Raw genomic sequence first — 13562 nt, 5'->3', positions numbered from 1 at the left:
TTGACGTGGCTGCGTCTTGGTGGATGATTGCATGGTGATTGGTATAGTAGACATCTTGTAGATGTGCTACTTCCAATAACCTTGTCTATTCTTGCATAAATTACCCTGCCCTTGCCGCACAATTCTACTTCAATAGTGCAGACTGTTCCTTGGAAACCAAGTGCCGCTGGAGCTTCAGTCTTCAGCGGCACTTGGTTTCAACCATAAAGTTTGAAGGTGCTCTCGTCGAATGCCGCAAGTTCTGACAGAGCTTTGTCCTTTGCCTCGGCAAGTAGCTTGATTTCGATGACGCCGAGAAGCTTTTGTCCCAAAAGCATCGCAGTGTAGGAAAGCGAAGTCGTGCAGCTGTTTATGAATAGAGTTGTAGTGGGTGGACTTCCCGACAATTCCAATCTTTCTTCAACGGTTCATTTGAGCTTGTTTTCCACGGTCGCCAAATCACTAGATCCGTCTAGTCACTTCCGTCCAGTAGGGGTCATATGAATGCAACAAGCTTATTTCCATACGGTGTCCTGTGTCGACTGTAAGTTGTACACACTGTCAAAGTTCTTCACGAAGAGTTGCTCTAAGGCTTCACTGCTGATCGGTGACCTTGTTACCGTACACATTTCGGGTACCTTCAAGGCCTCCTCGGTTGCCACTACGTCCCTACATTGGTCTCAAACAGTCTAAGCTACCCGTCCGCTGCGCCTTGAATACCCGACATTGCAGTCCTTGGAGTGGCCAAACGTAATGAAGTCACGTCGACCAAATTGTGCCATGGAAGTTAATCGTGGTGCTGAAATGGTCCCAGGAGGGCCACCCACCGCGAAATGCGCCGGAAAACGACAGACTCTAGTTTCGGAAGGAGCAGAGTGCGGTAATGCGCCATGGTTCCTTGATTGTGCGTGGTGTCTGTCATTCGAGGTGGAAAGTCATTAAGCTCATTATGTGTTCAGGTGCTGGCACCACTGGCGTCGATTTTCAATAATATGGCCTCCAACGTTGAATGCCTCTTTGTTGTCGCTGTCGCCTTGCAACCTCGCGGTGAAAGAACCGCGCAGGGACACGGCGTAAGACACCTTTTGCCAATACTCTTCCACGGCCTCGAAATTCTCCTTGTCAATTTCAACGTGAGTTGCATCGAAGATTTCCTTATTGAAGTTGATGAGCTCCACGTTCTTCTGATTAAGGTAACCAAGTAGAGAGTCCGCTTGAGCAGAATATGGAATGGTGGACTGAGTTCGTAAATCAGGGCATGATTGCTCGCAATACGCTGGCCGTGACGACGCTTCCGTTCTTGCACAGCCGCTCCAACGACGCCATTGAAGTTAAAACTTCCTACTTCGTTCCCTGGTTTTGTCAACAGAAAGAATGTCCCGCAATAAACACCTAGGCCAGAACAGGACTTTCATGCTCATATTCTATTGCTCGTATACTGAAGCTCTTTTTTCTATGTTATCCTTCTTCTCGCCGCCCATCTATAATCATCAGCAACACGTCCACCGACAACACTGGAGCTACTTCCTAAAATAACGCTGGAATATTCGATATTATATATATAAATGCCCACGCACCTTAGCACATATGCAATTACGAATCGTGGAGACTCAGTTCATTGCTATCTGTGAACAGTGTGTATTGCTTGTACTATGGCTTTTCGTTTTCTGGGGTGAAGACTCTCCACCTTAACAGCCTCTCCTTAATGATACTAGGCCCGAGTGCGCTATTTTTCACCATACGACGATCACGATTAACCATATATACATATTTTTCTGGAACATTAAGTTGAGTAACTACAACGAGTATTATTTAAACGGCGAACAAAATGCTCGAATATATTAGCAATGATGTATTGCTTCTCAACTTACCTAAAAAACACACTACTATCGAAATAATTAGGACCATAAATTTATAAGCCATGTCCGCTTAGAATAAACAATGATATTGTTGCCATTTTTCTCAAAATATTCAAATGGGCAGTAAGCAGTAAAGGCAAACTATTATTCCACCTAATGTGTTGTGAGCAAAAAAATATTTCAAAGTGTAAAATTTCTTTTTCATCCTACGAGTCCACTTGTTTATAACATTTAAAAACGCATATGAAATCTCATGCCATTCTCGGAATTAGTATGCACATCTATACGGCTCTATGCCATTTGCCACAATACCTTTTTTCCAATGTGCCAGCTGAATTTATCGTTTAAAACTCTTGTTAGCTACAGCATTCTACAAATTGATTGAGTATTCTATACAATTACAGCTATTGACGCAGTTCTTTTTCAGATTTTTATGTCAAAATGGATGTTAACAATAAATGATAGTGGACACTGTAGCACAGTGCGCGCATTATATTATCGTAATCACAGATTTCAAAACCATGTTTACGGCTGAAAAGAACAATATTTACGGTGGTAGCACCTAGGCAAGACTTGTTTCTTGAGCAAAAGGGTTGATTTTATATTTCATGTGATAGCACATAAATTTACTGCGTGACGTTTTCTATGAATGCTATGATATCCTAATCTTCTTTTATTGGGTGTCTTACGCCATAAACAAATGTTGATTCTGCATAAAAGGAAAGGAAAGGAGAAGGCAAAGAAAAAGAGGCAGCGAGGATATGCAGATCAATGTCCAGTTGGCTACCTTACGGTGTGTAATGGGATAGTGATTGCAAGATCAAAAAGCACAAAAAACAGGCGCTTAGGCTGTACGGGATAGACATGATAATGTAGAAACTATTTAGATAAAAAAATGACTGATAGACCACAGAGATAATGAATGAAACATACAGTAATGATGACAGGTCCGCATGAAAACGGCACGACGAACGCATTTTTTCCAATAAGAGTACAGGAGCTGAAAAATGGTCACAGCTTTGCCGCAAAGGCGAAGCAATGAATGCAATAGCTACAAAATGGAAGATTGCGCGCAGAATGACAGACACATTGAAACGTGTCCTAAGTTTCTCACGCATAAGTGACGCACAAAACGTACTCACGGGTGCAGATGAATGCGGATAAGCGTCTCAGTTGTTAGTTCGTGTGTCTGAAAAGCGCGCTCTTTTAACAAACGAAGGCTCTGCAACGATTGCAGTGACCTTTGTGCGCCCCGTAACTACAAAAGAATTGTTACAGTCAAACCCGTTGCTAGCCAAGACGGATCATCGTTCCCACAGAGAGATAAGAGCGTGCGAGTGATCGTACACTCGCCTTCTCTTTACTTGCCAAAGTACGCGTGAGTGATGAGAGCCGCCGCGCACTCATTGTGCCATCTTGCTGATAGTGCTGAAAACACGATAGTTCCCACACCCCACCGAGATGCCCGCCAACAGAGGTAAGTGGTAGATATAAATAGCTTGCCATTTGAACTTTGAAGAAGGTAACTCTCCATGACTCACTAGTTAACGCGTCGCATTCCCGACAAGGAGGTGCCACGTACGATTCCACGCGAGGGATTGTTTTTTTTCTTGGTTTATTTCTTTCTTGCGTTTTCATTAAATAGATACGTATACATATACGGTACGTGACATCCATGCTGACGCCAACGCCGGTGGCTAAATCCAGCCGAGAGTGTGCATATGAGTGCTATCGCAATAAAAGTAAAACGAAGCACGCGAGCTGTGGTCGAGCACGGCGAAACTTCCTGCCAGTGTGCTATACCAGAAGTGCTGCAGCGAACGAGAGTGCGTCGGCATATCCGCCTGAGCAAACTCAATATTATGATGCTCGCCTTATTGCCAGCTCGAACGAAGCCACGCTGCTGTCATCAATCACTGCTCGTCAAGGGCGAAAGTGGTGGCATTCTTGGCTATGACGATCGCGTATGCATCCGGAAATTTTGCCAAATACACTGACAAAGAAATGCATTTAAAAGTGTCATCTCACGAACGATGTTGGTAGTAGCACAACTTCGCTCAAGCCGGCAATTGTGCAAGCAACGCGTTATGGGCAGCTTGATATGCCGACGCAGTCTCATCAAGATGTACCAATTCTTCTGACTATAGAGCGCGCTGGTGCAGTTTTCCCTCACTGGGCCACAGCTCGCGTGCTCTTTTGCTCTTTTTCAGTTCTGAAGCACTTGTACATAGCTGATAACAGTTGGTAGGTATCGCGAAATGGTATGGCGATACGTAGTAACTAAGCGTAGGGCTACATTGCGTCTTCCTTTTAACCCGCTTCACATCTGAGCAAGTCCATGGTAACATGGTCTTCGCTCTACACTCGCTTAGTGGTGCACCATTGTCCTCCGCATGGCAGCGCTCAGCTAAGCCAGCAGAGCAGGAAGAACCCACCTGACATTCGCACTACTTGATAGGAGCTGGCATTATTTAAAACATTTAAGTGGATGCCGCCTGTTATCTTCAATCCGGACACGCAAAAACAAAATTTTAGAAGAGGAACTCTCTTTGCGCTCAGAGCGATCGCACTTTGCCTTGTTGGAACACTGCTTTGGCACCTTTTTTTAATTCTGCTTGTTCCTGTGAGTTAAACGCTAGATTCGGGCTTTATTTACATTTGCTCTTCCACTTCTAATGATGTTGCAGGAGGCCACTTCAATGCTACCCAAGCCACTGACAATGAGCCCAATGAAACGTACATCACAAAAAGCTCCAACGCATCACACCAGCTGAAATTCGACAAAAAGATATCTAGTGGAATACTCGGCATGCCTTCTACGGAAACGAATTTCGTAGAAGCACCTGGACCTATCAGCGAATCAAACAACACGACTACGGTATCACCGACACCAACAATTTTGAAAGACGCACCAACAAATCATGAGCAAAAAGCAGCATCCTTAGACATTCCATCAATCATTACTTCAGCCAGTATGAAAGGCATCGCAGATTTTCCACCAAAAGGAGGCGGCCCTCATTTGGAGCCCTCGCAAGGACATTCTGTTGAAACAAGACCAAGTGTCTCGCCTGCGATGGCATCTGGCTCAATGGTCGTATTATCAGTGACTAACGCAACACGTCCTAATAAGACGCATGCTCACGCAGCAATCACTCTTCCGAACACTCATAGCAGGCTCCCAACGCTTGCACAACAGCCAACGCATGCAGCCATGCCAGTTCAAGCGCATACCACAAATGCACCTGTGGTCGTACCAGTTGAATCCCCTGCACAAAATTTTTCTGCAGTCACGCCAGTTTCATCCCCTATCTCAAATGCCCCTGTAACCCAGACAATCCAACCCCATACTTTAATTGTACCAGCAGTTTCGCTAGTTCAACCCCCTGCACCAAATGCGATTGTAGCCTTACCAGTTAAGTCCCCCACTCTAAATGCGTCGGCAGTTGTGCCAGTCCAAACCCCTACAATAAAAGTGCCTGCAGTCGTGTCAGTTCATTCTCCTACACCTAATGAGTCTGTATTCATGCCAGCTGAATCTCCAACTGCCAATGCAACCACAGCTATATCAGCTCTATCTTCACCCCCCAATGCACCTCTTGTCGTGCAAGTACACTCGCCTACACCAAATGTAGCCCTACCAGTCCAACCCCCTTCTTCCCTTGTGCCTGTACTCATGTCAACTGAACACCTCACACCAAGTGCACCTGCTGTCCTGCCGGTGAAGTCGCCTACACCAAATACGACAGTAGATTTACGCGTTGAATCCCCTACTCTAAAGGTGGCTGCTGTCACGCCAGCTCCACCCCCTACTCCAATTGTACCAGCAGTCGGGCAAGGCCAGCCCCCTACACCAGATGTACCTGCAGTGCAGCCAGTTCTTTCCCCTATTCACAATGTTCTCGTAGTTAAGCCAGCCAAATATCCCACTACAAATACACCCACAGCAATACCAGTTCAACCTTCAACTCCACTTGCGACTGTGGTCACGCCACTTCAACAACCTGTATCAAGTGCGTCTGCAGCACAAACATTGGAATCTCCAACCCCGATGGCACCAGTAGCTATGCAAGCTGAACCCCCTGCTGTAAATCGGCCTGCAGTTGTACCAGCTCAAGCCCTAACCCTGAGCACGCCTGCCATAAAGCCAGCTCTATCGCCTGTGCAAAATGCATCTGTAGTCGTGCCAGTTAAATACCCTACTTTGAATGGTACTGCAGTTGCGCCAGTTATACCCTCTTTTCTATTTCTGCCTGTTGTCAAGCCGGTTCGCTCACCTACCGCCGATGGGCCTACAGTCGCGCCAGCTAAATCATCTATGCCAATAACGCCTCCAGTCATTCCTATTAAATCCCCATCTTCGAATGCCCCTGAATTTATGACATTTCAGGTACCGACCCCGAGTAAGAATGAAGTCACCCCAGTTCATTTGACTGCCCCAAAAGAAGAGCTGCTCAACGCAGCTCCTAAGCCGGTTATTGGAACAAATGAGCCTTTATATAACCATTTAGCTACCACGCGTGTTCACAGTGAAAGGAATGAAGCCATGTCAAAAATACCACAGGATGCTGCAATTGCCCAAACAGGAGGCATGAAGGTTACCAATAGTATGCAAACAGCTGGTGTGTCCACGTCGGGCATATTGTCTGCGCAAAACTTCGCATCGATTGTGGCTGGCCTCCGTAATGCTGCGACAAAATGGTACTCTAGAAGTACAGGAAAGAGTGCCACTCATCAAGAAACGTCACCTCAACGAGTCTCTGTTTCGCGACCCGACAAAAAACACGGTACTGACAACCGTTTTCTTTTGCAAGGGGAGGACAATACTTCAGTGACTACCTCAAACGAAACAAAATCGGCTACTGAAGATACTACTAAGCCAGCTGTCGCTGAATTACTCCCTCTGTCCACAAAGCCTCCTAATAATTTTATTAAAAACGCGACCATAAGTGCATCTCATATTATTGTCCCAAGTTATTCAATAATTGTTGCACCCTTTGTGATCGTAGTTAGCTTTTACCTTAAAATTTAGGCAAAGGTTCAAGAAAATGTGGAAGCTCAGGAGAGAGAAACATCACTATGCAGGTAGCTCCGCTTCAGGCAAAGCTGCGCCAAGGAGACGTTTCTCGATCAAGACAGGAACTGCCTCTTCAATCAGTGCCTCAATCCTCTCTTGGCGCACTTTTTCTGAATGTCCAGTGCGGTAAAGATGAAGAAGTAATTGCGCAAAGGAAGGAAAGAAAATAAAGTTAAAAAATCAAAATTGAGGAGTGAGTCAAGTGAAAAAAGGTTGTCTTGTGGTTGAAGTATGCGAAGAACAAAAAATGAAAAACTAAAAGGACAGCACAAGTAAAAAGTTAGCATGCAATAATAGGAAAAGACGAAAGGAACAATGTGCCGTTCCGCTTTGGACAAACAATGAATTATATAATGAATAGACAACATACTAACTAGCCACCACTTGGTGCACGTCATCGCAAACTGTAATTATGGCATTTTTTTCTTCTTTCCTTCTCAAATTCAAGTTCTCTTTGGGTATATCTATTTCCTTTTTTCCTTTTTATTGGAATTTTTTAACTTTCTTGTCCATGTTCAGTTCGTCCCACTTTTTATTCCTACTTTATTGCTCAACAGGGATCTCACATTTGTCACAATAACCTATCCTAATACCCTTCTCTTTCTCTTTCTCCTCCCTAATTTCCCTAATTTTTTGCGCACACGTTTATCGTCTTTCCGTCTTAAATTTGGGACAGAATGAGGATCTTGCGCATAAAGAGGCCACAAGGAAGGCAATTGTTGCAGTGATAAGGCAAGTCTAGCTGTCGAAGCACTATCTTCAACGATATTCGCTGTCCAATAATTCTTTGCTTCATTTTTGAAGTATTAGTATGTTGCTCACCACTGAATGAAAGCGCCCCCCCCCCCAAAAAAAAATAAACTTAGGTTTGTTTGAAATGACGCGGAGTAATACAGGGTAACAGGAATTCGATAGCTCAAGAAAAAACACATATACTACCATGGAGTACAACTATTCAACACTGTGGAGTCGACGAAGATAGAAATAAAACCGAAGCTTTGACGCCACTCATAAGGCCAGTAAGCTGTTATTATTCTGTGAATTTATTAAATAAATCTGCATAACTGAAATGAATCTGTAGTTATCGATTGTTGTCTCTTCATTTCTTTCATTTATGCTTCGTTCTATTCACCACGCCATGAGGACAACACTAGTGATTTTGTCCACTCATGCAAAAAAGGCACGCCAGCATATCAGTTACGCGAAGTCTAAGCAAGTAATTTATTGTACCGTATGTCCTTTTTGTCAGTATTTGGCTATTGTTTTGAATAACACGAGCTGAATAACAATAATATTGACTAAATTTCATCGATTACTGTCATAAGCGATTTGCTTGCAATGTTCAATGGGAGAAAGGCCAGGCGCAGATACTTTCCACAAGACGGTGAAGTAGTAATTTCTATTTAGGACGTGGGACCATGTTAAATGATAACAAAACAAACTTGGCGAAAAGCTTTGTCCTTAATGGTAATACTTTGCCGATGGCTTCGAGAGGGCGAAAGAGATTCGGTTTCGAAGTTACCGTATTGCATGTCGGGCACAACGCTGATATTTAGCACTAATATTTTCAAGTCCATGCTAGCAAATGTATGCGTGGCTCTTTTCAGAGACTTCTCACTTCTCACGTATGAGTTTTTTCAGAGAGACAGGGCGACTATCTTGGTGGGTGGGTCAGAGTCGGTGCACTCTACGGAAGTCTCTTGATACTTTTAGTAAGAGTGAAAGGGCTATTGAAAAGGGATCACAGTACAACATCTTTGGCAGTCAGGCATTTCTTGCCGCTGACGCTCCTACATGGATCAAGTGACTCTATGGCTACATTAAGCTACTCAATTGACCCGTGCTCCTTCTTCCGCGACTACCATTGAGAATAGGTAGGTATTAATTTTAGGCTACTGCAAATATACTATCCGTTGTACCCAGCAACTGCAAAAAATTGTAGTTTACTTTTGGTCCTATTTTATTAAAACTCGTCAAAACAACGCGCTATTCCCACCAGAGTGATACAAAAAGCGTGAAAAAATAGTCTTTGAATTTCACGAAGTCAGATGAGGTACTCATGGTTTTATTTATTGTATGAGCAGAGACAACCCAAGTGTGTGCTATGAGCATAGTGTTGAATCGTGCAATATAAACGGAAGATCTCAGCATTATGTGTTCATATTTATTCCTTATAATTGTGAACATAGAAAACAATTGTGATGGCTGGAGGAATCACACTTCTGCCTTGTCATGTTGGCGCTGGTATTTAGCGTGAGCAGCAATGAAAAGTAGAAGCTGAAGAGAAGAATGCGACATCAATATGATAGAATAGAATAGTGAAGAGCTTGCAAAATACCATCACAATAAGAGATTTATACAGGCGAAAGAAAAGCTTGCAACAAAACAAGAAATGCAAACAGGCACAGCAAGGAACCATGTTTTTGCTGTTTTCGTGCAAAACACAACTTTAAAATAGCAGCTTTGGTAACATGTGGCTAGTTGACAAGCTTTTCGCATAAGATGGCGTCAGTTCCGCCGCGGCGGTCTAGTGGCTAAGGTACTCGGCTGCTGACCCGCACGTCGTGGGATCCAATCCCGGCTGCGGCGGCTGCATTTCCGATGGAGGCAAAAATGTTGTAGGCCCGTGTGCTCAGATTTGGGTGCACGTAAAGAACCCGAGGTGATCGAAATTTCCGGAGCCCTCCACAATGGCGTCTCTCATAATCAATGGTGGTTTCGGAACGTTAAACCCCACAAATCAATCAATCAATAAGATGGCATCACCTTCTTCCACACAGTAAATGCAATTATTGCAGGCTTCTCGGTGTAAGTGCCACTAAATTCTTTTCCAACGTCAACTTGTCCAACCAAAGGAAATGTAAGACCGACTGCCTGGTTGACAGCGTAAACACCGCCGTTGATTTTCCCATCATTAGATGTTGTCAACTGGAATTTGGCTGTCAACTGTAATCAAGAGCCTTTAGAAGCAATCCTGGTCTCTGAGAATAATGAACAGAAAAGCACACACACAAGTGATTAATTTTATTTCAACTACCCTTTGTTCAACACACCATTACTAAATACCCGAATCTGACACAAGTGTTTTGTTTTAAAGGGGTCATGACACTAAATTTTTATTCATGATTAGTGTTCTGTGGCTTGATACTTGTACGCTCACCACAACCTGGTAAAACTTGTATGAATTCGGTCGAGCCGTTAATTTGCAATAGAATGTGTTTATAAACGAGCGAGCAGCCTGAGAGTAGGGCAACACTGGCGCGATCGCTAGCCGTGACGTCACGAACCGTTTGTTGGGCGAGCTGCTGCACGGTTTGCATTCGGGAGGCTGATCGCGTTCCGTGGTCAGCTGCGCGTTCAATCTAACTTATTCTGCGTTCTTCAACTTGCCACTGGAACTAAATAACTTCCAGGGGTAGTCAAACAATACCACCACGTCACCCATGTAGCGCTGGTACTTGCAGCAAGCCATTTCCGAGGTCAAAAAGCGTCCTCGCATTCAGTATCATAATTGAGCGTCACACTTGCTATTTTTTTTTACCGGAACCTTATGTAATCGACAAAGTTGAAGTAAAGATTCAGCCAAAATATATATCGTGAGTGACCTTAGCGTCTCACTGACATGATGCGTTCACTTCGGCTTATCCTTACGCAACAACCGATGAAAAAACAATAGCCCGAACGCAGTGCATTGATACGACCACTTATTTATTACATTCAGCACCGAAAGTCGTGCATGCACGTCCAACAATAAAGTGAACGTTTTGCCAATTTCATGACGCTAAGTAGCACTGCAAATGCAGCGTTACTTTTCACCCTGACATGCTTGAAATAAAGGTACTTCTCCTTGAGGAAAGCCATCTGTCACGTTTGCCACAACGGCAAGGTCATTGGCATCTTGGTTCACACCGTCTTCGGCGCTTTCTTTGTCGCTTGAGCGGGTTGCGATGGAGTTGAAGTCAAAATGAGTGACGTGCACGATGTCGCCGTATAAGAAGATGCTATCGGTAACACACCACAACACTTGCAACCCACTGGCACGTGCGGACCAAGTTGCAAGCAACACTCGAAACACTCACCACGCTTGGAAGGTCCTGTTTGGTAGCAGACGACGACACTGCTGTTTCGGCTTGTTACGTCCCGCATGCTATGACAAAATGGCCGTCCCCGGTGGTGGATAGAGTTTACAGTCGATGACTTCTACGTCTTATTTCGACTGAACTAATCTCTTACAGTCCCGTGTTCACACCTGTACAAGCATATTTTTACGACAAAAACCTTCGTTTTTTGTCGTAAACCGTCAGTTGGTAGGTGACCATATCATGACCTCTTTAAATAACTTCACAGCGAGAACATGTTTTCACGTAAAAGAAGGCGGAGAGTTCGTTTCACAACAGGCCAGGCCTGTATCCCCCGAAATTTATATAAAGCAGAGTGTTATGTCGATAACAAATACTGAAACCATGACTTTTTCGAGGTTTTCAACAAAGGCCCCTCCCTCTAAAAAAAGTTCCTGGCTGCGTATATTCAATGGGTACTGCTCAGACCGTATAAAAGCACTTTTTGCATGAAAATTTGCTTCAAAAAATACCGAGTTTACCTAATGCAAGCACGAGCGCTAGAAGGACACGAATGCTCGGGGATGCCGTCTAAGCTGCTATCAAACATGGCACGCGCTACAACTACCACACAGTCAGGTCCCATGGTCACGTATACTCTCTCAATTCTGTCATAACGCGAAAAGTCATTGCAGACGTAAGCAAAACATGAAAATAGCAAAGCAAACGAGGGAAAACATCGCATGGCGGCGGCCGCAACAACGCACGCCGTAGGAAGTCTAGGGCTTTTCTCGCTACTGGTGACGCGTTGTCTTAGCGTTTTCAAAGACTACCGCGTACTTATTAGGAAGACCGCAGCATATATGCACATCATCCGACTGTCGTTAGGGCAACAAAGTTTATTTTACAATGTGCCTGTAACTACACAGGCAAAGGGTTTTTGTTCGTTGTTTACGCTTTCAATCGCAGAAGCACGCCGAACACTAGAGTATCGATGGAAATGTTATGTCGGAGCCTAAAGCGCATCACAAGATCTAATCAAGCGCTAGTGCATACGCAATGTGAATGCGCAAGTAATCACCCTTGATTAGTGATCATATTAATAATTGTTTGAGTGATGCAATCGTTTAAACAATAACGCTAATTGAGGTGTTAACTCGTTGAGTGATAGTTGAAATTGGGCATCTGCAACAGTTACATGGACGCATGCGACTGTTGTAAATGGCTGGTAGCCTACTTCCGCAGAGCTGCCGCATACGCCCAGCGAGCGCTGTGTAATTAGTACGTACGAAAACAATACTCTCACCATTAACAGGCGCAAGTTGTCCGTGTCCGCAGATATGTGGATATTCCTTAATCCGAGCGACACTTGAAACACGAAGCCTGGCGTGACCGCCACTAAAGATGTGCATGTTCACTGGAACTCACAGCTACAAGTCACGCCACCAGAGCAACCAACGCAACGCATTAAAAAGGCGGAGGAGACAGAGAGAGAAATTGGAGGCAGTGGAGGCACTAGCACGCGACACCCCATATCCGGCTTGAGCGGGGAAGCCGCGACAACGACTCTGAACGGCAAACGTGGGATTATAAGGGCAAGGCTCCTTACATCGTGGGTCGTAGGTCCGCGATGTATTTAGTAGTAGTAGTAGTAGTAGTAGTAGTAGTAGTAGTAGTAGTAGTAGTAGTAGTAGTAGTAGTAGTAGTAGTAGTAGTGTTGGTGGTAGTAGTAGTAGTAGTAGTATTTGTTGTAGTAGTAGTAGTAGTAGTAGTAGTAGTAGTAGTAGTAGTAGTAGTAGTAGTAGTAGTAGTAGTAGTAGTGGTGGGGGTGGTGGTGGTGGTAGTAGGTAGCCACCTCTCGTTTAGTCTTTCGAACGTCCGCTGGATGGCGGTACATCTATATGACGATTATAGAGGCCAGATTTTTAGGCACTAAAAAGTGTGTTTTAGGCTCCAAAAATAGGCAGGTTGAACGCCGTTTTAGGCCCTCAAAACCAGGCACAATAAATTTCTACAAAAATTTAAATATCTCAAAACAACGACGTCGGTGGCTTGTATCTAAGGCAAGAAGCAAAAAAAATGATATTGTTTAAGATAGTGGAAAAGTACCAACGATTGAACATAGGCATGCGTTTCCCGCGCGATTCGCAGTATGTGTCTTTTGTTTTATTGTCTAGCATTGTGCGTCAAGTGTCCGCCATTCGATTAACCCTCTTCTGGGTCTCTTTCGTTTTGTCGTGGCTAGAAAGAGCAGCGCAGGAGCGAATAACCAGGCCAATGATGCGCTGGGAGAGAGGGATGCTTGGTCTAATTGTGCAGGACCCATTTATTCCCCTATCGGTGAACACTTTAAAGGGCCTCTCACTAGGTTTGGGGATTTCGCGCTGACAAGCGTAATGGTGCACTGGGCACTCCGGATCATTTCTGTAAAGATTTGCTTATTACATATCGCGGAAAAACGCTAACTATTTATTAAATGCCACTTGCCCTTCTTGCGAGCGTGCTCCTTAAGATCTAGGAAGTGATGTACAGCAAGAAATAGCCGTGTTTTACATCGCTCCTTTTCGTTGACATTGGTGGGCTGACGTCGCA

At 44.4% G+C, this 13562-nt stretch overlaps 1 protein-coding gene across 2 annotated transcripts in view; it reads left to right on the top strand.

Moving 5' to 3' along the window:
• Positions 1-7986, top strand: part of LOC142804133 (uncharacterized) — a 111535-nt gene extending 103549 nt beyond the window's left edge. For both annotated transcript variants that reach the window (XM_075890720.1, XM_075890721.1), the window contains one exon: positions 4526-7986. In XM_075890720.1, coding sequence (XP_075746835.1) covers positions 4526-6867 — 2342 coding nt within the window. In that variant the 3' untranslated portion in view covers positions 6868-7986. The remainder of the gene's footprint in view (positions 1-4525) is intronic.
• Positions 7987-13562: the final 5576 nt, after the last annotated feature.

This window comes from Rhipicephalus microplus, chromosome 3, assembly GCF_043290135.1.
Source record: "Rhipicephalus microplus isolate Deutch F79 chromosome 3, USDA_Rmic, whole genome shotgun sequence".
In the NCBI taxonomy this organism is placed as follows: Eukaryota; Metazoa; Arthropoda; class Arachnida; order Ixodida; family Ixodidae; genus Rhipicephalus; species Rhipicephalus microplus.
The sequence above is the reverse complement of the archived record's forward strand: the minus strand, read 5'-3'. Positions and strand labels throughout refer to the sequence as shown.